We start from the raw sequence: 26,354 nt of genomic DNA, 5'->3' as shown, positions 1-26,354 counted from the left end.
CCCTGTCTATTTAAAGTTAATTTTTGTAGAAACGAAAACTGAACAAATTATGAATTATATTTATTTATGTAGAACAAATATAGAATCAATTATGTAGTGTTTTGGTTAAGCAGTAGGGCATGGTCAATCGCTTTGTACAGATAGGCGAGTTACACAAAAGTAATGTATGATGGGATTGCTTGCCTTAAATAGTTCTAAATTAAAGTCTGCGACAGCATATAGACTACAGGCCCATGTTGAAAAAGTTATGGGTCATTTGAACCACCAGGTGACCTATCTAGAACGATATAAGAGCATAAAATAATAAGATTGAGCACTATGCCGTCACTTGTAAGCTGTCCAACTGAGTACAGATGAGAATTCGAAAGTAGAGGTAGAGTGAGTACATTTTGGTCACATATTTTTGTACGGCATTCTTACCACCGATAGATCCATAAAAAATAATAAGTAAACGCACAGTGCCGTACAAAAATGGTGCGCCACTAAGTTGGATTTTTATTAATATTATACTTAAAATATTCAGTCATAAATTATTAATTATTTGTATACCTTTTTACTGAGCTTATTTTATAGTATTTACGTAACTCTTATCAAAATAGTTTGAGCATAAGCGTCTAACATGACGAGCAACAGCTTCCGTGGACCGGGGATATGTACCTGGTGTGCAGCAGGCATACCGGTGGATGTTACGTTAGCATCACGCGCTGCGGTGTGGTGAGTAGCATGGGACAAAATTGAAAGCTTCCCTGTCCACAGCTCTGTGGTCGTATGTATTAGCAGGTATTCTAAGAGCCAGGGCTGACCGACCATATCTGAGCTCATGGGCACGGCTGTCCAATCCGTGTCCATTCCTGAGATTGAAACCCCGTTGGCACCTTCCGCCGACATCCCAGGGTCTAGGTTCTTAAGATGGGCTGCGAACGCGAGCAATGTTACTGCTGCCACACGCACAGCCAAGCGGTCTGCTGCGGGAGTCTGGTGGTAATGGATCTGGTCCATTTCCCTTGTGCTGCGCTGTTGTCTACGGACGAATCTGCCTTCGTAAGAATCGAAGGCCCAAGCGTCCCGAGAGCGAGGGTACGCGTATAAGAGGCCGCGCAAAGCAGGTGCTGTGTCGATATGTGAGACGTTATACGCAGCCGTATAGGCTATGATCTCCTGTATGGATGAGACGTCTCGTGCGAGCACCCGCGTGTGGCGCTTATGTACGGTTGGGTTGCTGCTCTGTCGCTGCCTGTAGAATATGACTCAATAGCCACCATAGCGGGGCTCTTGGGTGGCTTGGCCTCTCGGAAAGCTTTAAAGGCCATGGTCACTGTCTTCACTGACCTCAAAGGTGTTACTTTAGCTACCGCATGCTTTGCTGGGGCAGTAGCGGCAGTAACGTCAGACATAGGGGTGTTGGTTGCAGACGTACTGGTTGATGCGGTCGATTCTGGTGTTGCAGGACCACGAACCTCACCAGTATCAGAGTCACCCGGCATGTCTAGGGGTGGCTCGTTGGTCAGCCGCCCCTCGTCATAAGCCTGTGCCATTGCTGTGGCGGCAGCGTCTGCATACGTCGAACTGCGGGTATGGTAAGATGCAGGCAACGTTGAAAAAGTTGCGGCCAAGCTGGTAATGTATCTCCCGCGTCCGTTCAGCAGCTCTCTCCTCATAACTGCGTTTATATTGCTGATTTTTGCAACGACTTGGGCAAGTGCTCCGTCAATCAGGATCGTGTGGCGTAACGGCGCTCTTGGTTCGACACCCATAACCACGGCGTCGATGGTATAACCCTATGTTTGTAAGATAGTAGTGACTTTGGATATTCCACGTAGTGATAGTCAACTCATGGTTACTTCCTCTGGACATTGAGTTGTCCATACCAACTGGCAGGTCACTAAGCTTTGACGTAGCTGATCCTGACATTGGGAGGGGGGCTTGAAAAGTTGATTTGAACAGCGTCACCGCCTGTTCGTCTCCTGTAATCTTCTTATAATCAGCCATTCTAACTAACAGTTTGTGACGGTGGCCTCGCAGATCTTTCTTAACATTACTGACTGTTGTTCGTTAAGGGTCAGAACACGCTCCTCGTTGCGGACTATAGAAACGATAATTAAAACTATAGCCAGCAAAGGTAGTACTAATGCAGCCACCAAATAAATGCGTTTAGGGTTGGGCGCTGAAATGTTCAACCGCTCCGTCGACCCCGAAGGGGATGACATTTTAAAATTCCTACACTATATATTACTTATATATAGTGCAGACTGTTCCAAGTACGACAAGGCCCAAAGACAACAGAGAAGGTACTCGCACTAGACGTCTTCATAGAAATAAGTAATCCGGGCTAGGATGTAAGTTTGTTCTGACTTATATTCAATACTACAATTCTTTCGGCTCAATTCTTTTGGCTAATTTTTCTTTGTTTTTTTCACATAACCACGTAACTTCTGTCATTGTTCTGTTTCTTCGTGCTTTTATTTCTCCTTTTACTTTCTTGTATTCTTGTAATGTTGGTAGATCTTTAGTTGCATTGTTTACTTACTACTTTGAGCGCGGTAGTATGATATTTAACATTTCCTGTTCACTAACAGTATACCTCTTAATTCATGTCATGTCAACACTGTATTTACAATATGAACAATATTACTTTATTTATAAACGAATAATGACAGCGGTCAAACTGACAACTGTCAAACTATTGTTTTGGATAACAGTATTTTAGCCCCATATTTGGATCGGTGTTGCCTAGCACAAAAGGAGATGTTTCAAAATGTATGGGCTCCCGGCCACCTTTTGTACACTATACTAAAAACTAAGAAAACATGCAAAGAACAATTCGTAGGGGTTCATTTTCTTCAAATCATGTTTGTTTAATTGTTAAAAAATCAATAATTTACGCTTAAACTTGCAACACAACAGTGGAAAAACATCATGGCGGTAGGGATTACCGTAATAATGTCATCTGTCATTCTATTTTAACTTACTATATACATATACTTTTTAATATATATTTACGCGAATGGGCGTATATAGATATGTAAATATTGTATTGTATGTATTGAGAAACAATACCTATATTTGATAAACATTAATTATATTTACTTTCATAAATCTTGACTTAAAACAAACATAACAAAATATATACTTCTATACCAATTTATTTTAGTTAAAACATTTAAGTGTGTAAATAAAACAACTTTAAGAACACATTTAGGTAATATTTTATTTATTCTCCATTTAGATACATTTTTTATTCATTTTCAATATCTTCCCTTCTCAATATTTTCATCCAATCATGTAGTAGGTTCTGTAATATCCTGTGACGAGCTCAGCCCAACATCAAACAATGGCCATACGGAGTACGGTTCGTTGCCCGGCGATGCAGTTGCAATAATAAATAAGTAAAATAAATAAAAGGCAGTTGCAATAATAACTAATTATTTTGTCATCCCAAGAATGTCCTTGTCTTGCTATTGTAATTATCTAAAAAAGAGAAATGTAAAAAGATTATAGCTCCTTTAGTTTAAAATTATTAACGATTATTTCACGATTAATACAACTAACTGGTGTATATTTTACCTGATGATATTAAATCCTTGTCAACACAATCCATAGCGATCGCACGAAAATCACAAGATTCCATAAAACATAAGCTGGGTAAACAAGTAAGGTAGAATCAGTCCAAAATGGTAAGCAGCACTGAGCAGAAACATATTCAGGATTGAAATTGAATCTTCTCATCAGTACATATTTATTCAACGTTTACATTGGATTCCACTATTATTTAATATGTATATATCCACTTTTACACATATCAAATTGACAACTTCTTCTTTTTTAATTTGACATGTCACTTACATCTATAAAACCAGATACTATTTAAAAGGTGGTTTTGTTATAATAATTATAAATAATTAATTAAATTCAGAAATAATGACGGGATACCCAAAACAAAAGCCAGGTTGTAAAGTACTAAGGTAACAATAACTTTACGACAAAAACAGCGAAATACAGAATTACCGACATCCAAAGAGTATAGTAACCTATGTGTGGGGTACACATAGGTTCCCTGACCGACATCGACAGTTTTGAAAACTTGACATTGACAGTATTCCGCCATATTTTATATTTCAATGAGGAATGCTTATTTTAAATATTTTTAAACAGGAATACTTTAGATTATCAAAATATATGTGTATTTTTCTTCAATTGTACAAATTATTCGTGTTTTTTACATATAATGTACATAAGATGGCCGAAAATGAAACATCTCCTTTGTACGATAACTGAAGTTTCTTTGTGTTATATATCAAACTATCGTGATTTTAATTTTTAATTTTTGTTTTATTTGATTTTATTTTGTGTTTTGTTATAGTAACTGTTTAATTTTAATGTAGTTTTATGTTGTCTGGCTGTCTTATTTTAAAATTTATGTTAATAATTAGTAATCATTGATCTTGTATTGCTTTTATGGTGTGCTGGTGGGTAGGAGTTAAAGAAAGTTATTTATTTATTTATTCAAATAAATACATATATCTATTTGACCCTTATTTATTTAACTGATTTGTATATATTTAATTTATTGTTAAATATAGCTTTCAATTATTATTGTTTTCTTGAGTTTGATGTTATTTGATGATAGCAATGAGTGTCCACTTTCCTTTTCTTCTGCCTCTGACGGATTAAGTAGTAACGATAGTTTTGAAAGTATCCCTCCCTTAAATATAACCCTAGATTCTTATTTCTCAGATGTACTGAAAAATTTTAATGTTGTCCATATAAATGCACAAAGCATTCCAGCACATTACCCCGACTTTTTGTCAGCATTTGATAGCACACATATTCATGCTATTCTGGTTTCGGAGTCATGGCTTAAGCCTTGTCTTCCATCAACAGCTTATTCTATCCCCGGATTTCATCTTATCCGCAACGATCGCGCTGCTCGGGGCGGTGGGGGAGTTGCAATATACCTTCGTTCCCATATCCCTTTTTCAGTCATAAGTAAGTCACAGTAGGACACTTCGGGGAACGAATCTGAACATATATTTTTGGAAGTCCATCTTTCCAATGTCAAGGTACTTCTCGGTGCTTTCTATAGCCCCTCACTTAGCGTTGACTATTTCTCCTGCCTAGACAAACTGCTTGAAGATTTATGTCCACTTTTCGACCACACTATTATTATGGGTGATTTCAATACTTGTTTACTCAAGCAGGATGTCAGATCTCACAAACTACTGTCCCTAGTCAATGCTGCTAATCTACATATACTTCCTCTCAGTGCAACACACTTCTTCCCTAACTGCGAACCATCTCTCCTTGATTTAATGATCATTTCATCATTGGATCATGTTGAAAAGTATGGCCAGTGTGCGGCTGAGGGTTTTTCATACCATGACCTCCTCTATTTGTCATACAAAATCCGACCTCCCAAGGCTAAGTCAAGGATCCTCCTTCAGCGTAATTTTAGTGGAATGGATCTAGTTAAACTCCGACATGACGCTGCAAATACTGATTGGGGTATGATAGAACGTTTAAGTACTGTGGACGAGCAGGTGGCACTCTTTAATTCTTTGCTTGTACAACTGTATGACTTGCACGCCCCTGTTCGTCCAGTTCGTATTAGGCATCTACCTGCTCCATGGCTTACTGACGAGGTGAAGACATTAATAAATAAAAAAAATACTGCCAAATCGAAATACAAGTTAGATGCTAGTTATGGTAATCTTGATCGGTACAAATCCGCAAGAAATCGCTGCAATATGATGTGCAGAGATTTACAACGACGCCATATTCACAAAGTACAAAATGAAGACCCTAGTAGGGTCTGGAAATTTCTCAAAACATTAGGAATTGGGAAAAAACCTAAAAATTATCATCCAAATAATTTAGACTTAAACGATTTATATCGTCATTTTTCTGCCACTTCTTGCATCGATAGCAAAACAAAAGATCATACTCTAAATCACTTATCACACTTTCCCAATCCAAATTCTCCTTTATTTTCTTTTAGTCAATTTTCGGATCGTGATGTGGAGAGGGCGATACTCTCTATTTCCTCAAATGCGGTCGGTAGCGATTGCATTAGCCGTAAAATGATCATCCCACTCCTCGACATACTCCTTCCTACTATTACCTTCATGGTAAATAGTTCCATCCATAATAACACATTCCCTTCTTCTTGGAAAGACGCCAATATTATTCCTTTACCCAAAAAATCCAACCCATCCGACTTTACCGATTTCAGACCCGTATCCATACTTCCTTTCCTGTCTAAAGTCCTAGAGCGCTCAGGCCATTGTCATAGGGAGTCCGCGTTTGGTTTCAAGAATCGACTGGCACCAAGTACCTCCAATAACACTGGATAACAACGTCATCCCTTACAGTAACGTGGTTAGAAATTTAGGTATCGTCATAGACCAGCATCTTTCGTGGACACCACAGATCACTGAAGTCAGCAAGAAGCTCTTTGCTGCAGTGGGCTCTCTTCGTAGATTGAAAAATGTGTTACCTATTCCCACTAAAATTACGCTTGCGCAGTCACTACTTTTACCTATACTTGACTATGCCGATGTGTGCTATCCTGACATTACTGAGGAGCAACTAAATAAGCTTGAGCGTCTTCAAAATTTATGTATACGGTTCATATTTGGGTTACGTAAATATGATCATGTTAAAGAATATCGTGCTAAGCTCAAGTGGCTCCCAATTCGCCTTCGCCGTAATGCTCACATTTTATCTCTTCTATATTGTGTACTATTTAATCCGACTTCTCCTCCATACCTCAAGCAGCGATTTCAGTTTCTCCATCTGTCCCATGACCGATCCCTTCGCTCCACCGAAAACCATGCTCTCCTTACTCCATTCCACTCAACATCCTACTACAAGAAATCCTTCACAGTTTCAGCTATCCGTCTATGGAACTCTCTTCCTGTATCTATTCGCAATGCTCAATCCCTATGCTCCTTCAAAAATCTAGTAAAATGTCATTATCGTCAGCTCTAACTCTATCTCTGTTTCGTTTCTCTCTCATATGCTCTTGCTATGTGTAATTTTATTTCTTTGTTTGTTTTATCTGTCACAACTCTGTTAAATCTAGCTCCTTTCTTTTAAATACGTATGTCTTTCATTAATTTGTTCCAAAATTTGTATTTTATTCCTTACAACTGTTATTTGCACCCTACCTCTTATTCTATTTCTTGTTACTTTAACTCCGCACCTGTAGGTTACCTGGAAGAGATCGCTGATTAGCGATAAGGTCGCCTATTGTATTTTTTAAATTATAATTTTCCTTGTGTATATTTCTTTTATGGGTACAATAAAGCATATTATTATTATTATTTTTGGTATATATTTCTTTTCTCTGGGTTTACCAGGTTATGTGAAATAACACGGGCACAGCCAAGTGTTAATTCAGAATGATAGTGTTCGTTTCATGTAAGGTGTTATTATCAGTATCTAATTGGAGGAATTTTCGAACTATCCTGCATGTATTTAATATTGCAGCTTTCTGTAGTGTAAGGTATGTGAATTTCGGAAGATCTAACGTTTTAAGGCTATGGAATAATTGCTTTGGTATAACACCGGTGGTGGAGACAACTATAGGAACTATTGTAACAGAATTCATCTTCCATATCTTCTTCATTTCTTCCTGTAATTCTGTGTATTTTCTGATCTTTTCAGCGATTGTTGATTGTAAATTGTTTGTGTTAGGTACTGCAATATCTATTATGTATGTATGTTTATTTTTCTTGTCTACGAGAGTGATGTCAGGTCTGTTGTTATATATAGTATGATCTGTGAGGACAGTGCGATCGTAATATAATTTGTGTGTGGTGTTTTCTAATATTGGAAGGGCAGTATAAGTGTAGTATGGAGTGTGTGGATTTTTATTGAGATTATATTTAATGGCAAGTTTTTGATGTATGATGTTTGTAAGTTGATTGTGTCTGTGAGTGTAGTCATTTTGTGTTAATGTTACGCAAGCACCTGTTATGTGTTGTATCGTTTCAAGCTTACTGAAACATTTTCTGCATAGGTCATTGGGAAGTGTATTATCTTTGATTATGTATTTCCTATAGTTTTTTGTACTGATAACCTGATCTTGGATAGCAATAATGAAACCTTCTGTTTCAGGGAACAATCCAGCTGATTCTAACCATTTATTTGATGCTTCTTTATCTATTTGTATTGATTCTAGGTCGTGTAAATGTCTGCCATGTAATTCCTTCTCTCTCCATCTTCTATATTTTTCTTATTATTTTTTATAGTATCTACTTGTTCAACGGTTTGGTCACTTAAATTTAATGGTGTAAAGTTTTTATCTATTGTATTTATAGCTCCATGTAATGAACTATTACTTTTGTTAATAAAAAAATTCTTTAAATTTTCTATTTGTTTATTGTGCAAGTGAGTAATGTCAATTAAGCCTCTTCCTCCTTCTTTTCTCGATACATTAACTCGTTCTATTGCTGATTTTGGATGATGATATCTGTGTTGAGTAAGTAGTGTTCTAGTCTTAATTTCTAACTGATGTAAGTCTGTTTTCCCCCATTTTATTACACCAAATGAATATGTAAGCACTGGTATTGCATACGTATTTATTGCTTTAAATAGGTTCCTACTTGTGAGTTGTTGTTTACATATTGTTTGCACTCTTTTAAAATATTCTGTTTTTAAGTTATCTTTAATTAATTTATAGTCTATTACTTGAGCCTGGTTGTAGCCTAAATATTTGTAGAGTTCGTTGTTTTCCATCGCTGATATATATTGTTGTTCGTTTATTTTATATGCACCACGTATTAGTTTTCCTTTTTTGATATTTAGTTTACGGCATTTGTCTAACCCCAAATTCATTTTTATGTCATCTGTGAATTTTGTAGTAATATCTAATAATTTGTTTATATTTGAATTTGTGTTAGAATATAGTTTAAGATCATCCATATAGAGCAAATGTGTTATTTGAAATAAAGTTTGTCTATTGTTTTTAATATCAAATCCCAATTTAGAGTCATTTAATTCTCGCGATAAAGGGTTTAGAGCTAAACAGAACCAGAGCGGGCTAAGCGAATCTCCCTGGAATATTCCCCTGTTTATTTCTATTTCACCTGTTTTTATTAAAGTTGTATTTGTTTGCAAGGTAAGTGTTGTTCTCCAAGTTTGCATCACGTGTTTTAGGAAGGTTACTATGGTGGGGTGGACTTTATAAATTTCGAGTACATGCGTAAGCCAAGAATGTGGAATACTATCAAAGGCCTTCTGATAGTCAATGTATGCAACATATAAATCTTTTCTGTTTTTTTGTACATGTTTTAATGTGGAGTCTATAGTCAATTGTTCTTTGCATCCCATATGATGACGTCTGCAACCCTTTTGCTCCTCGGATAAAATATTGTATTCCTCTAAGTGTTTGTAGATTCTGTTGGCGATGCATGAAGTTATAACTTTGTAAAGAGTTGGTAGACATGTGATGGGCCTGTATTGGGACGGGTCTTGTGTGGAAGTACTTTTCGGCAGTAAGAATGTTTTACCTCTGCTTAAAAATTCTGGAAATATACTATTACCTTGTATTATATCATTTATTTGTTTGGCTAGACAATCATGGAAAATGCTAAGTTTCTTCAACCAAAAATTATGTACTCCATCTGCTCCCGGTGCCTTCCAATTATGGCTTTTATTAAGAACAGTTTGTAATTCCTCTCGAGTAATATGTTCAAAATTCATTTCTTCTACACTACCAACTCGTACTTTTTCTCTTTGTATCCAATCAGCTTCTTCATTATGTTCCGTATTACATTCCCAAATACCGGACCAGAACTGCTTAAAACACTGTATATCTGGTTGATTTATTACCTTTTTATTACTTTCTCTCATTTTTCTATAAAATTGCTTTTCATTTACTGTAAATAGTCTATTACTTTCTTTCCTATTTTTTGCTTTTTTATATCTTGCTAATCTATGACTTTTAATAAGTAACTTTTGCTTTAACGTATCTAAATGTTCAGTTATCTTTTTGTTGTCTTTCTCATACGAACTATGTTTTTTAGATTTTGATAAAATATCTTTAACTATGTTTATTATTTTTTTTGAAGTGTTGCCTAATTTATATTGCGTTAATCTGCCTATATCTTTTCTCAACTGTTCTATTTCCTGTTCCAAGCGAATCTGCCATGCTGGTTTATAATCTACGTTTTTTGATGTACGATGTATTTTTATGTTTAAATGTTCTGCTATAGTAATTGATGTACAGTATATAAATGTGTGTGTGTCTGTGATATTGTTTATTATATTTACTTTTGGTGGTAAAATGTTTTTATTAAATAGCATTATTAAATATGATAAGTATCGAGAAGGTTTTATTCTAGGAGGAGAAGGTCTTAAAATGGGATCCACGGCGCTATATTTTGTCAGATTAATTTCGAAATGCTCTTTTAAGGTTTCAAGTAAAGCTAGTTCTTTACCTGTGTTATTTAATATTAAATGTTCTGGGTTGCTTAGCAATGATTCAGGTAAAATATCGGATGTTGCATTAAAATTAACTGCTGGATTTGAACTAAATTGTGAAGTATTAACTTGATTTTGAGCAGTATTTGCAGTCAGACGTTCACTGTTTTTTAGATGGTATTCCTTTTCTACTTCATACCTAATTTCGTTAATTTCATCATCACTCAGTAATTTGTTTCGAATAATGACTCCTCTCTGAACTGATAACCTTTGTTGTGTAACATTTGTGTCTTGGTATTTTTGTAAAAACATGTCATGCATTTGCTTCCTAAATGTAGTAAATTCTGTCTCAAGTTTCGTAGTTTGATAATATGTACGCATTATGAATATGTTTACATCTTTATCCCACTTCATGCGTACACGTGGTTTACCAGCCTTGGTGGTCGCGGGTTTCATTACCGTAGCTACCCTCGAAACAGTCTCGGCTGGCGGAGTTTCTGACAACTCCCTAGTGTCAACTGACAGTGACTGACTTGATTCAGATGTCTGAGTATCGAGATTTCTACGCCCTACGTCATTGTTTGATGATATTCGACAAGCTCTGGAGAGCGATCGTAAGTTATATTTATTTTGTGTTTGTGTGCTGTTCATTCCATAGTCGGCCCACTAGGGACCATGAGTAAAGCTAGGGAATAAAACTGTCCGCCCCGGCAGAGCCCCGCATGCCGGGGTAAGGCTTGTTACTCTCCGAGGTCGCCAGGTATCGGAGAGGGACCGTTCGGAACTGAGCACCCCCTCAGTTACGCATCCATCGGCACGGTACCTGCACACGTGGGGATTGGGGTCGGGCTATTCGCCGGCCGCCAACAGCAATTGCTGTTGACCGCGCCGCCCAGGGTGCACCGGTCCGCTTACACGGACACTCGTGGAGGTTGCCCGACAAGCACTTATTATTATTATTATTATTATTACTAGTTTGGTCGGTAACTAATGATTATCCAAAAAGAAATTAAAATAATTAACACTTTTGTGTTACAAACTCCCTTTTTGTTACGTCGTAGGTCTGTCCCCACATGCAGCGGTTTCCTCTGTCGGTCCTCTCTGCTATATATACATCTATCCCCTTTGACGTTTAAAGTAGATAAACTTTTGCTTTTACACTAAATAATTTGGACGGATAGTTTAAAAGTTGTCACGATAAGAATGACTTGACCGGAGCAATGTTACAATACGTGAACGTCACTATGTGAACATGGTAAACATATAAACGTCAGTTGCTATTAGTTGAAGGAATATAATTTTGGGTACATAGGGTATGTCATGTAGTATTGTTTAATGCGGGTGAAACCGCGGGCACAGCTTGTCGCTTATAGAGATGCTTACAGAAAGACGAGCGTCAGAACCCCACGGTCCCATTGTCTTCACGCCAAACGGCAAAAATATGTAGTCTGAGAATATATTTTTGCAGTTTACGTATTTCAGCGTCGGTAGACACAACATCAGCTGCCCTTGATGATAACTGAAGATGGGACAGTGCCAGTATGTCGACACACGAAGCATCCCACACGAGACACCTCTCAGTCTTCCAAGAAATCAATGTCAACCCATCAGACCTCTCCCCTTCCCTTGTTGTTGGTCACCCTGGGAGACGCTATGCCGCACGATATCGCATCGCAGCAATTCGTGTCGCAATTTTCTGCGTTGCGAATTCGCATCGCGTCGCATCGCAGTTTTGTGTATGAGTCCTTAGCCGGTACGTTGACGGTAGCAAGAGCCCTGCGGATAACATTATTCCGGGAAGCGTGGCGCGACAGGCGACCGGCGCTGCGCCAACAAGAGAGACCGTGGTGTCCCAAGTGCTCTACCTAAACTCCACAAGGACAACAATTTGGATGATTTAAAGATAAACAAAGTCGAAGGCTAACAGCAATGGAAAAGGATGTATTACCCAAAACCCCGTAACAAGGTTATTTGACGGAATTGCTTGTATCCAAAATCCTATACCTTGACAAAAACAGCCAGAAAACAAGCACGCTCTGTAGAACAGATATTCGAATTTAGCAAACTTGTGTGTTTTTCTGCTTAGCGACTCATCCCAGACCGTTTGAACTTTCAAGTCCACAGGGGAGATACGCCAGGGCAAGCTGCGGAGTTCGGACCAAGCATTACTAGCCTCTGCACAGTACGAGATTTCTGTACCTAAAGATACCTAATCTAAAGATGCATCTGCAATTTTTTTAAAGAAAACTTACTGTGAACTGAACCGAAGCCAGGAAAGCCGAGAAAGCAACGGATGAAGCTTTCCTGTTCCCAAAAATGTCCAAAACGTAAAGCTAACAAAGCAATTTAAAATATTTGATAATATACCCAAAATATGAGTCAAATAATCAAAGTGAAGATTCAAATATGAGTCAAATAAATCCAAGCCGGACATCTTAGGTAATTTATCGTGTGTATTTAAATGCATTTAGATATCACAGGCAATTTACCACGCACGATAAATTATTTCGATGACATTGCTTGTAAGCACTGACATAATGAATTGCAATTGAAAACGGAAAATCTCAAGTGCCGGTACTAGATATGAAAATGTTGTTAATTACGTCACGGTGAAAGAGGTCTATGCTCTTCTTGTACATTTTGCTATTTGTACATTTGGAATTTTGTACATTTTGCTATTTGTACATTTGGAATTTTGTACATTTTGCGATTTGTACTTTTTGAGAGCGGTGCTCATTTCGCGTTTTGTTCATTATGCTCCGAAGAGAATTGTTATACCAACATCGTAATTAATGAATTGAGAGGAAATCAGATATTGACAACACTATTAGTCGGTGGTATAGTCCAAACCACACTGCTGGTCCGCTCTGAAGTTGTTGCGAGCAGGTGTAGTCATCCAATTTGCTATGGCAACGCGACTCATTTCTATATTCAGATTCTATATTATTTCTTTAATCGTGACGGAACCACCGTACTACCAGGGGCACGGCCGGTGGTACGATGGCCGTGTTGATTTATAGTCAAACCTTTTCGTTTTCATATACAAGTTGTTCCTTCATATTCTTTAGGGTCTTTAGATCTCTGCATATTAGTATTAGGTCGTCGGCGAATCTTAGGTGGTATAGTAGTAACTCATTGTTGTTTAATTAATTCTATTCGATCTGTCTGAATGTACGGTCTTGTGTCCCGGGGTTTCTTAGCGTTTATTAAATAGCTAACTATAGACATAATAGTATATATGTTCCGCAATGAACTTACCAAGGCAAGTGTGTTACGAAATAAAACCAACAATGTACATTGTCTTATATAATATATTTGTGTTAACAATGGCTAGCACATTGCAAGACAAATCTTTGGCTAATATTATCGTTAGAAATATAATTAATAGATTAGTGACATTATGGAAGCAGTATCTATTACTTACTATAATATAAGAGAGAGAGAGAGAGAGAGAGACTTAAAAATGTAAGAATGAATGTTATTAAAACTTGTGTTAACTTCATTGATTCGATAAACTAAGTTCAGATTTTCCAGTGGAGTGAATTGAGAATTTCAAATATATGTGCCTTACACTAAGCATATTCTTATAATAACTTGCATTAACATCGACGATGTATACACATTACACTACGATTAATTTTATATCAAAAGGAACAAAAATTGCACTAATCTACATCACACACATTATTATGTTATTAAGAATTGATATGCATTGAGAAATTGGAATAATTAAATGCATTAGATGTCATGGTTCCGCTAAAAATAAGTATAAAGGGTACATGTTATAATATCTGTCAAAATACACTACAGACATTACACTACGTTTGATATAACCGAGTGACACCGTTGATGGTGAGTCACGTCCTTCAGAGTAGTAATACTTGAAAATATAATAACTGGTGTCGTTACTACGCGGCGCAGGTGTAACTAGGTGACAGTACTTGCAAGTTGTCACCGAGACCATTGTTTCTCAACCATTTTTATGTGGCAACCGACGTGAAGCCAAAACATTGCGTCTCTGTCACGAAACAAAACTAATAATAATTTGTTTTCATGGCCGTTATTCATGGTCATTGGTCATATTTAATTATGTAACATTACATTTAAATAGGCAAAAGATTGAATTTGATCACGACCCTCTAATAACATAATAACCTTCAGGTTGAGAAACGATGATTTAGAGAACAAAACGTTACATTTTGCTGAACAATTCTGTGGGCGATGTCAGCAACCTGCGCCAGTGTGTCACACGTCGGTGTCTATGGGTCGACGAAGGAGATCATGATGTACCGCGTGCCGGCGGTGACGAGCAGCCCCTCGTGGAAGTGCGTGAGGCGGCCGGGGTGCATCAGCAGCCAGCCGGGCTTCGTGTCGCGCACAGAGCAGTTGTAGCGGATGAAACGACACCCGCCGCCCTCGTAGTCCACGTCTGCAACAAGGACCGTCATCAGATATACTTATGTAATTATACACACTGCTGCTGCCAGACAAACAAATATTTGAACAAAGACTTTGTTCACACATTTGAACGCTTATTTGTTAAAATTGTTTAACCTGTCACTCATGTCATGGTCTTCTAGCAACTGGACTTTGCGCATGTGTAGCAGGCTCCGCACATATTTGAAGTTTGAACGCATTGATGTGCGCTCGAAAAACCGACACCAAACGACAAAGTGCAAATATTTGAAGCAAGCTTTGAACAAATACTGAGATACAAGTGCTTCCTTACGCTATAATCTGTTTCTTCTTGCATTTTTAAAATAAATACTAAATCCAGCTTCCTGCGACTAACATTCTAATTGCGACTGGAATACCAAGTTCTATACAGTTTCTTGTGTCACCGAATATATTTGATTTTAACATTTTACATACGTATTTTTAAATCAGTATTGTTGTGTGTAAGTCCTTAATCATGCTAAAATTAGACGCGGCATATTACTTCACTCACATAATGCCATCTTTCAGCATTCATTCTTGATAACAAATGCGGTGTAGTGTGCAGCTAAGGCGTATTAATATAAGATGGGTTTAGAGTATGAGATAGTTATAATAAAGCTATCAACTAAGAAACACGCCTTTAACTCGAACCTGCCTGCGACATCACTACAGCGGCAATGCTGCACACAAATAAATACTCTTCGTTCATTCGTCATGGTTTTCATAAGAACAAGTGCTTTTCCTAATACTACTTTAGAAATTATACAATCGACCAATAATATTCGCATGTGAAAAATTTTAAGTTATGGCTTTAATAGGTGAAATATCAATCTCCAAAGAAAAAGTGCCTGGGGTGAAATTCTGGAAATATTGATTTTATAAATTGAAATAGAGCATTATATGAGTCATTATTCTGGGCCATTATCAGAGCATAAACTGGTATAGTCCGCGCCATAATTCTAGTGTTCTGAAGTTGTGGCGCGCAGGTGTAATCGGAGAGCCAATGCGTTCGAACACATACTAACGCAGCTATGTCCCCGCGGGCGAGAGCGGGCAGCGGACGATGCCGGGAGGGTATCGCGCTGTCTTCGTCCCGCTAATATCTACAATTTGCTATTGCGACGCGACTCACTTATATTCAGAGCGAACTAGACGTTTGGCGCTGAATCTACGACTCTATTATTAGTAAGCCTAGTCTCCAAATGTTCGTGGATGCTATATATTTGTATGGTATACTGACTGGGCGTGTTGAGCGCGAGGTTGATGGTGTAGGTGGAGGAGTCGTGGTGCGGCCGCAGCGAGGGCTGCTCGTCCGGCCGGTAGCGCACCACGAAGTTCATCACGGACACCGGCGGCTGGAACACAACATTCACATTTATACATTTAGATTAGTAAACATTACTCACTCCTAACAAGAAAATCTAACCAGTTTTGACCATTGAAATTGTCACTGTCATCTATTTTCGTGTTTGAAAAATACTAAAATAATGTATTTTTTAGATCATTTACGAATGAAACGATATTTCTCAGCATTTTTTTTTCGATTTCGTGTTTTTGCACCACTTAAGTTGGAGTCGTAGACGTTTGAGTTGGAGACGTAATGGAAAAACAGTCAACCATTTTACATTAAATGACTGACACGTAGTCAGCCATTTAATGTATGCCTAAACCACTGAACTTAGGAGTTCTGAAATCTTGCACAAAGGTTCTTTATATAGCTTAAATAAGCACTAAGAAAGGAAGCTCTTTTGGAAATTCTACCTAAAGAGGGTAAAATAAGGGTTGGAACTTTGAATTACAGAAGTTATATATCTTATGGAACGTATAATGGTTGATTATTTTCGCGAAATAGTAACACGTTTTTAAAAAAGTTAACCAAACCTATAGAGTAGGGTATTACAATAAAGGAAATTAAAAGGAGATTACAAAAATATACTTTGGAAATAATACCGACAATTGGGGTAACTTTGACAGGCCAACACTGTGCTTAGTCTTGTAATAGAGAAATTTTGGTTTTAGACATTAGAAGGTTTCATTTCCGGTGTTCCGGAACTGATTGTGTCACTTTTCAGGAAGTATTTTTTTTAAATAAACTTATTATTAAAACAAAGTCAAAGTCACCAGACGCACATGGATAACTTTGACACTTCTGGAACCAGTCATAAAAAGCCGATATAATTTAATTTTAAAGCTTTGGGATAAATTGGTTTGTGTTTTTAACACATGGGTTATACTGTTGTGTAAATCAAACCATAAAATTATAAATATCGCTACTATATTTATTCGAGAAATATCAGGTTGGGCAAATGTATGTACACATTTCTTTAATTTTACTATCAATGTAAAACATGACTAATCATAATCATCAAACGAGTGAGAAACGAGTGAGAAACGAGTTTCTTATGTATGTACCTACTTAACCGTAAAGAAAGAAAGAAAGAAAGAAATATTTATTTGTAAAAATACTACAACATTATATGGCATAAATAATAGTAAACATGATTCTCAAATCAGAACATTGCTGCAGCACTCAGCCTTACCGCGGCGAACCACGGCCACTGATTTTCAGTGTGTATTTCATAAACAAAGTATTTTTTTAAAATATAAATTGTAATCAATCGATTCATTAAAATATTTATTCTCCCCATTCCATGTAGAGCAAATCGTCATCAATGCGATAAATACAACCTGATTTAATTTGTATGTTGCTCATATCCACTATTGATATTATATTATCGTATCTTATTTTCGCAGCGTCCCTTGTATCTGGCCACTTCCAGCCACCATCCTCATCCTTACACAGACAAGCGATGACTTACAATGGATAAGTCATAGAAACAATTTTCCCCGTAAACAGACAGCCTTCATCTTTAAATATAACTTGGGTTCCCGGCAAGATCTCGGAAAAAGAAGTAAAGAATGTAGTTGAGCTTTCAGTGTTTTCTACTATTTCTTCATTTTCTATTCCGGATTGAAAATCACCGTCTAAAACAACCTTTGTTTTGCAACCAAACAAACTTTGCTTGTGTCAAAGTTACCCGCATAATGGCCAAAATACGATCGGTAAGAAATATATTTGGAATTGTGAGGACTGGTACGTAAAAAAGGTTCAATTAATACTAAACACAAAACTACAAATATCAATCGCTATACGAAACGTTTTACATACCTTGTGAACACAATAATTCCTGAATAATAGAAAAAGTTAATCACAGTATTTGGAACCAAACTTTGGCGCGCCACGATTTGTCATAGTTTTTGACAATACCTAAGACTGACTGCTACCTTTTTAAAGGTAATTTACGAAACATGTCTCTGTGATATATATTAGAAAAAGAAACGGGGTATTAGGATTAATGTTGCACACTAAAAAAATGTTTAAATTTTTTTGATCTGACTGTCAATGTTACCCAATCCAATCAAAGCTACCCAGATGGACCGTATTGTGTTTGGAAATTCTACTTCGCCTTAATGTTTGGTGCAGTCGGGCTTTTTTATTTTTTAATTAAATTACTTGTGGTTGTATTATTTTTATTGGTTTTAATAGTTCCTTTATATTACAGGTTCCTGTGGGGTACTTTTTAGTAGATTGGACAACAGGGCATCAAAAATCCGATCTGGTAATACTAGAAACAAATATTATTGTAGCGGCCTTGCCTTTGACGAATGTCCTTCTAATTCGTCAATGGCAAAAAAAATTGGGATGCCTATTAAACCCAAATAAACAGATGGGCACAACCTTTAAACACCCTATTACAAAGAAAAAAATGCCGTTTTTTTGGATCCTTGCCATATGATAAAATTAGTGAGGAATTGTCTCCAGTCGTATGTAAATATTGTAGATAAAAATGGTAAATATGTTTCATGGGTGTATCTACGTTTAAATTTAAACGTACGAACGTTTAAATGAACTACAAAGTAATGAGTATTTCCATTTAGCCAAAATCTACGAAAAGGCCATATCAATTTCCATAATTAAAAGATGAAAGTTAAGTTGGCCACCCAACCTTGGAGCAAAAGCGTTGCAAATGCTCTTAATTTTTGTAGGTAAAAATAAAAAGATACTGATTTTAAGGAATCGGTGACAACACCGGAATTTATAAGCATATTTAATGATATGTTCGATATTCTCAACTCTAGGCATTTGAAACAATTAGGTTTTAAGCAACCTTTAACATGAGCAACAAGACAAAAATAAAAAAAAATTTTGGACGAAGATGAAAACTACATCAGAGGATTGCGGACTACACAAGGAGAATCATTGATTAAAAGTGGTAAGAAAAAAGGTTTTATCGGTCTAGTAGTGTGTGTCTAGAGCACAAAAATACTAATTCAGGAAATTATAGAAGAAAAATGAAGTTTATGTCGATGTACACGATGTTCTAGTCAAGATCATCTAGAATTATTCTTTTGTAACGTAAGAGAGCTCATGGTGGTTGCAATAATAATCCGACGGCTAGACAATTTAAGTCGTTTTATAAAAAAAATGTTAAATCATCTTGAAATAAAAAACAGCAGTGACATTACGTGGAATTAGAATAAATTTCAATGCTAAACTGTTCTTCAGCAGTGCTAACAATCAACTGCAGCACAACACGAGCCACACTTGCTGACGAGGAATTCAATAGTGCACAAATAAATTTCAATATTCATGGTTCTAATAGTTTATGCTGCACATTACCAATTGTCCAATTTACAGAATTTAGTGAACAGATTATAACATACATCGCTGGATACGTGGTAAGATCACTAACTGAAATAATCAAATGCGATGAATGTGTCAATGCTTTATATCACTCAGAAGAAGGCATAGATCATACATTTGAATTCGTTACGTTTAAAGATAAAGGTGGAATCGTTTATCCCTCAAGCGATGTTATTCAAATATGCAAAGCAAAGCTACAAATTAGGGAAATAAAGTACATTAAAAATTTAAAACCAAGCCTTCATTGACCGAACCTCATTTAATTTATAAGATTTGACATCATTTTATAAACAGATTTTTTTTAGTAATATTACAAACCATCAATTTGACCAGTCTCCAACAGAGAACCATTTGATACAGTTACTAAAGGCGGTCGCAAGTACGTATATTAGCATACGTTTGTACTATTCAACTAAACACGCAAAACCTGCAGTAACCAAAAGACAATTATACAATATATCATTTTATTCCAGGGGCAATAACTTTTTTTAAAATAAAAACATGATAGTAAGTGGGTACTACCGTCTATGGTACTGTAGTCAAACTCAGATAAGATGAGTCCTGCCCGAGGTTGCGGACGGATGCGGATACTAAAGCCAAAGTTTTTTTGTTAACATTGGGTTAATTAGTGCATCGTAGTACATACCGCGAATGGATATGGCCACTGCGACTTAGGTAAATCTTCCCGACAAGGCTATGTAATTTCTCTTGTAACATTGAATATCATGAGAAATAAGTATAAAAGTTAAATACGAGCATGCAGTCCATCTGCATGCACGTATTTTTTCTGGTAAGTGGCTACTGTCGCCCAAGAATATCTAAAATCCAGACAAGACCAGATTCCCACCTGAGGTCGGCCACAGATCCGCCACTACCCCTGAGGACTAAGTTGGAAAACCTCGGAAAAGTATATCTCCCTAACTACACCTTTTAAACCAGAACACAACTAAGAGCTGTTAATAGGCAGAAATATATATGGCGGTGGTGTCGCCGGGGTTGAACCACAGAGGGTTCTACTACCTTTAACAACTTGCGAACAATAAAGAACACAAGTCTGTGTAACATCTCACAGAAGAGTGACGAGTACGTTAAAGCGCCTCTAATAAATATGTCTCGATTACCATACCCTGTAAATAAGAACAGATCAACACTTAAAGAAAGGTTCACCACTTTTAAATCAATGAGACTGTACATATTAGTTGTTATGACATAAGAATTTCGCCAGATCACGGCCAGTTAGGAAAAGAAACCTATCTTGGTGTAATTTCCGTTATTTTTTCGGTTTTTTTATTGACAACGTTATTATCAAATACATTAACTCCTAAGTTGTGGATGTGCCATGTGATTGCGAGTGCGCCTACGCACCATCGCCATATGCTTACATCTTCCTATGCCAACTATATAAAACAATCCATGTTTTTGATCATCATACAGTGTAAGTAAGCTACCTTAATGTATATAATTTAATTACCTTAATCACTGTAAGGTTTTTCATATTTTCAATGTGAAATGGGATACGTTACTTCCTCTCAGGATTTTGTATAAAATAAGTTAAAGGTAATAAATAAAGATAATATTGTGAATTATTAATAAAATTAAACATTTATATTAATTTAAGTAAGTAAGCGACATTAAGTGTGAAGTGAATTTTTAGTATATTATTATAACGGCGCCCACGACCACACCTTGCACTTGCGAGGCCGACTCCGAGCACTTGATGGTTTCGTAGTGTAAATAAGCTTAAAGGGAATTATAACAAATATTTATCATTTTATGTATATGTTTTACATGTTAAAAAGGAAGCAATATAAGTTTTTCTAGGTCTATTATCCATTTATAATACGGCATGCACACGGGCCTACTGGAGTCCTTCGACATGCAGAGACAATTTTAACAGCAGAATTTATTAAATGTTTAAGCAATATTTATTTTGTATTAAATCTTTTTTCTGTAGACATCTTGTTTTATTTTGTTGATTAAATTTAGGAACGACACGGTAGATTTTGATAATGATGATTCGGCGACTTTTTCACCAAAACATTCGCAGAGCACTAGTAAAATAAATCTAGACGATCGATTTCTTGAAAATCGATCTTCGATTTTTCAATTTAAACATTGATTTTTATATAACAATCGACACGATCGATTTTCCCTCTGACAAAGAATTAACAGCTCTAAATCCTTCTTGACAAGTGTCAGTCGATCGGGAAAATGTGGCACGCTTGGTTTTCATACAAATGAAGGTACATGTGTCACTACTTAGATATAGGTCTGTGCTGGGCCTGTTGCTATTTAGCGATACGAGAAAGAGAATGCTATAAAATAAATATCATATTTCGCACGCCTCATAAGTCGGAGCGTTTGGGGTAGTGCTCTACTCCCGAAGTGTCAAAGTTTTCACGACTAGATTTTTTTATGTATAGTTTTTATCTCAAAAATACTATTATTTTCCCATGGACGTCAGGGTGTCTGTATGTGCTGATCCTATTCCCAAAACACTTACTTACTTATTTTCAAGACTTGTTACAATAATAATACAGCAAAAACATTATAACAATTAAAATAATATAAAAAAGAGAATTAAATCATATAATCATATTTTAAATTAAATATAAAAAGCTACATCTAAATTGCTGTCCCTGGGTCCCTGGTCCCTGAGTTCCCAGAATGCTGGCAACATTCCCTCGTTGGATAGCGAGGCTAATTCGCTGTCCGAGGTATGTGCCAGCTCTCTGGTCATTCGTTGACTCTATCAACCGCTTGGATAGATGCTTAAAAAATAATCTAGCATTGGAACCCCACAGCCCCAATGTTTCAACACCGAATGGCAAAAATATGTAGTCTTTAATAAAATCTGCATATTTCTGCAACTTGCGAATTTCAGCGTCGGTCGCCACGACACTGGCTGCCCTGGAAGATATGTGAATAATGTGAATATGGGAAGGTGCCAGTGTGTCCACGCAAGTAGCGTCCCACATTAGACACCTTCCATTCTTCCAGGGAATAAGGGTTAAACCATCAGGCTTCTTGCCATCACTACGTACTAAACCATTCGGCTCTAATTGAGCCGGTACGTTAGCAGTGACAAGAGCCCTCCGGATAACATCATTTAAAGCTGCGTGGCGTGATAGACGACCGGCGCTGCGTTGACAAGACAGGGCGTGGAGGCCCAAACGGTCGACTTGAGCTCCACAAGGGCAACAATGTGGATAATTTCAAAAGTACCTAGTATAGAAACTACCTGCTATAGAAAAATAAGTATTATCCAAAAGCTTAAAAAGCAAAAGTTACTAAATTAGCAGAGGGAAGTGCTTGCAATCAATATCCTACAGAAACTGCAAGAAGGCGAGCTCGCTCGACTGGATTTTGACTTTTATTTATAAGCTCAGAACGAACATGAGCGGCTCGTCCCATTGCCTTTAAGAACTTAAGGATTCCCGAAGTGATTCGCCAGAATAAACTGCTAACCAAGATTCCTTGGCTTCTGCACAGTAAGATATTTCCGAAATACCTAAAGAGGAAACAGTTAGTTTCTGAAATAAAAAATTGTACTGTGTGCAGAAGACAAAAAATGAATCAATGAATCTATTAAAAGTAGATGAGTCGTATGTTTGTTTCCAAATTGGATAACATCTCAAAAGATAGCTAAATTTTGGAACAAATAAGCAAAACCGGATAATATGATAAGCCACATGAGAATTAATTTTGCTAAACCGTGAAGAAATATTTCCAAAACTGGAAATTTGTGCATTAAGAAAAAACTTTATAGACTCTTCTAATACAGGTGAACCCAAAAGGTGAAGAGACTCTTTATTTAAAAGTTGAATATTTGGAGCCAAATTTGTAAATTTGCCAATAATATCAGGAGGCACGGCAGTGCCTCCACCAAGTCGAGCCAAAGCCAAAAAAAGCGGCACGGCCGTAGCATTCTTTTCTCGATTTTGTTTTTCCAAATCAAGAAAAGAGTTTAGTATATAAAGCTCACACTTAGAAAAGTTTGAATCTAAACCTAAATTTTGAAAACTTTGAATAAGAAATTTTAAATCGTCAGAAACTGTCATTGCTTCGCCTCTAAGTGTACCGTCGTCTAAATACCGCAGATTCAATTTTGAATTAAGTGCAACGAATACTTATCGAATCCATTTTTATTTCATTCGCTTCAGAATATTTTTAATTGAGAACCAATCACGGTCCTATCCTATGAAAACACGGCCTCATTCAATATACACCCAGTGGCATGGAATAAGGCGCATTCACATTAGAGTTTGTAATCAAAATAAATAACGAAACATTGGAATATTAGGTAAGCCCAATGTTATTATTTTATTTCCAAATGTATCTAACAGATATACGATAAAAAAGTGTATTTAACCAAATGTTGTAAAAAAAACTCATAAAATATACATTTTAACTTAACATTATTATTGGGTTTTACCACCTCTGGCACTTATGACGACTTGCATGCGATCTGGCATGTTCTGAATCATATTTTTTATGTCCACTTGTGGGATTTCTTGCCAGGCACCCAGCAGGGCGGTTTTTAATTCACCGAGGGTCTGCGGAGGGTTAGGGCTCCGTTGGGCCACATTCTGTACCACTGGGTTTGTTTCCGTTGTCCCTGTAGTTTCGGGACTAGAATAGGGCTACGGTATCCCCTGCCTGTCATAAGAGGAGACTAAAAGAGGGCTTCTGGGGTTGCGGGCGGCAAGAGTGGAAGGTCGAGCCGTCTAGCAAGCAACCCCGAGAAGGACGACGGTATGTGTGGTCGCTTCCCGTTGTAAACACCAGATGGCGTAGGTGGAGCGAAAATTACTCCCGTAGGGCAGAGCCCGATCGAACCGTCGCGCTTGGAGAACGTCGGTTGCGTTTCTTTGAAGATCCTGAAGTTATCCACCAAGCGTTGAGGACGGCCACCGGGGGGATTTTAGTGCGGTAACAATCCATATATCCAAATAAAAAAAATGTTTACGAAACAAAAAAAAGGGTTTGTCTCCGTGCGTGTACTCACGTTGTGGTAGTACCCAGTGAAGACGGCCTCCTGCAGCGGGCGCACGAACTCCTTCAGGATGTACAGCCACTGCCGGTCGAGACCCACTTGCGTCATGTGGATGTCACGTGTCGGCACCGCCTCGTACCCGCTCTCCAAGCGCTTGTCCTGGAAACGATCCACACTCATGATAACCTACCTGTTAATGTATTTACTACCTTCTAACTATAATGGAAATATGCACAAACGATAACAACCAAAGATACAACCAACGCTGCCAGCGTTGGTTTTTTCTGTTTTGTCAAATTTTTACCATTACAGAAGCCGCTAGATTAGCTACAGTAATAAGAAAACACTGCCTACACGTACGTAAAGCAAGTTAACTGTTATTAATAAGTAATCTGTCCAATATTCGGCTCCAAAGGTCTCTATTACGATTTCGATGTTTGGTAAAAATTGGATCGATTGATTAATGTGTATTTTTTTATAATGTAATCTCAAGATTACTCATGTAAGTATTTAAGAAGCATTGTTTATGTTATATTTTAGACTTGTAATTAATTAATACAATATAATTATATATTGAGAAAAACGCGTTTTGTATTTCAAACCATTTAATATAATCAAATTATAACTGACAGTCATGACACCTTCCAGAGAGTGCAGCCATTACCTCATTTATATAACAGTTTAGTTCTTTTTTGTATTTATATTGATTTTTACAATTGTGGGGGGTAATGTATTTCGGGCGTATGTGTGTTTTATTATTAAGCACGCCCTACACCCCAAACGGCTCGACGTGTTAGCATATAAAGGGTCCTTAATTTCGTCTAAATCGTGGATGTGTCATAAGCTGCAGCAGCCTAGTTTTATTTATGTAATAACTGGCTAAATAATGAATAAAATAGAAGGTACAGCAATATACTGACATTGTTGGTGCCGTCGCTCCACTGGCCGTGCGCCTCCATCACCGCGATCCACTCCTTGCAGAACCGCATCGACATCACCGGGAACCAGTACACGTCGGGGCACGGCTGCATACAACACACAGACATTATAGTGCGTACAACTGTAGAGTCCGCGCCAATCTGATAGTCCGCTCCGAATATAGAAACGAGTCGCGTCGTAACACCAAATTGTAGGTATTAGCGGGACGAGAACAGCGCGGTACCCCCGGCACCCTCCGCTGCCCGCTCTAGCCCGCGCGTACATAGCTGTGTTAGTGTGCCAGTATACACTTGTAGTTGTGTTCGACCCCATTGGCTCTCTGACTATATATGCGCGCCACAACTTTAGAGCGGGCTAGAAGTTTGGCGCAGGCTATACATATCTAATAATTATTTATTTAAAAGTAACAAAGATTCCATTATTTACAATATTTTCTATGAACTTAACTACAATAAAGCCGAACGTCCACCGCCAGCTGAAATACGTTCCTTTACTTTAGCTCACATAGTTGAGCCAATTTTTCATACATGTGAGTTCACCGCAAGTTATGTCAGCTAAGTTAGCTTATATGTTATATGTCCCAACTTGGTTAAACTGTTGTGTAGGTCAATCCGAAGTTACGTGATCTAAGCTAAGCCCCTTTCACCCCCTTACATTAACCCTTTGGCGCTTTTCGCTAGTGTTGTTTTGTACTTCGTGATCGTGCGCAGGCAGTGAAACATATATTTCAGTGGACGAATAACTATTTGCTAGTTTAGCCTTACTTAGTTAACTGAGCTTAGTTCCTAATTATTTTAGCTGAGGATGAACGTTCGGCTTTAAAAAATATAATTGCAGTCTAGTCTATCTATC

At 37.3% G+C, this 26,354-nt stretch overlaps 1 protein-coding gene across 3 annotated transcripts in view; it reads right to left on the bottom strand.

The window, feature by feature from the left end:
* Positions 1–13,718: 13,718 nt before the first annotated feature.
* Positions 13,719–26,354, bottom strand: part of Plod (procollagen lysyl hydroxylase) — a 42,862-nt gene continuing 30,226 nt past the window's right edge. For all 3 annotated transcript variants that reach the window (XM_073074281.1, XM_073074282.1, XM_073074283.1), the window contains 4 exons: positions 25,484–25,588; positions 24,576–24,722; positions 16,103–16,217; positions 13,719–14,854 (listed from right to left, as the gene is read on the bottom strand). In XM_073074281.1, coding sequence (XP_072930382.1) covers positions 14,685–14,854; positions 16,103–16,217; positions 24,576–24,722; positions 25,484–25,588 — 537 coding nt within the window. In that variant the 3' untranslated portion in view covers positions 13,719–14,684. The remainder of the gene's footprint in view (positions 14,855–16,102; positions 16,218–24,575; positions 24,723–25,483; positions 25,589–26,354) is intronic.

Source organism: Epargyreus clarus, unplaced genomic scaffold (genome assembly GCF_041222505.1).
Source record: "Epargyreus clarus isolate Ecla_fem2 unplaced genomic scaffold, WU_Ecla_fem_2.2 ptg000007l, whole genome shotgun sequence".
Taxonomy (NCBI): Eukaryota; Metazoa; Arthropoda; class Insecta; order Lepidoptera; family Hesperiidae; genus Epargyreus; species Epargyreus clarus.
This window is presented reverse-complemented; position numbering and strand designations above follow the sequence as displayed.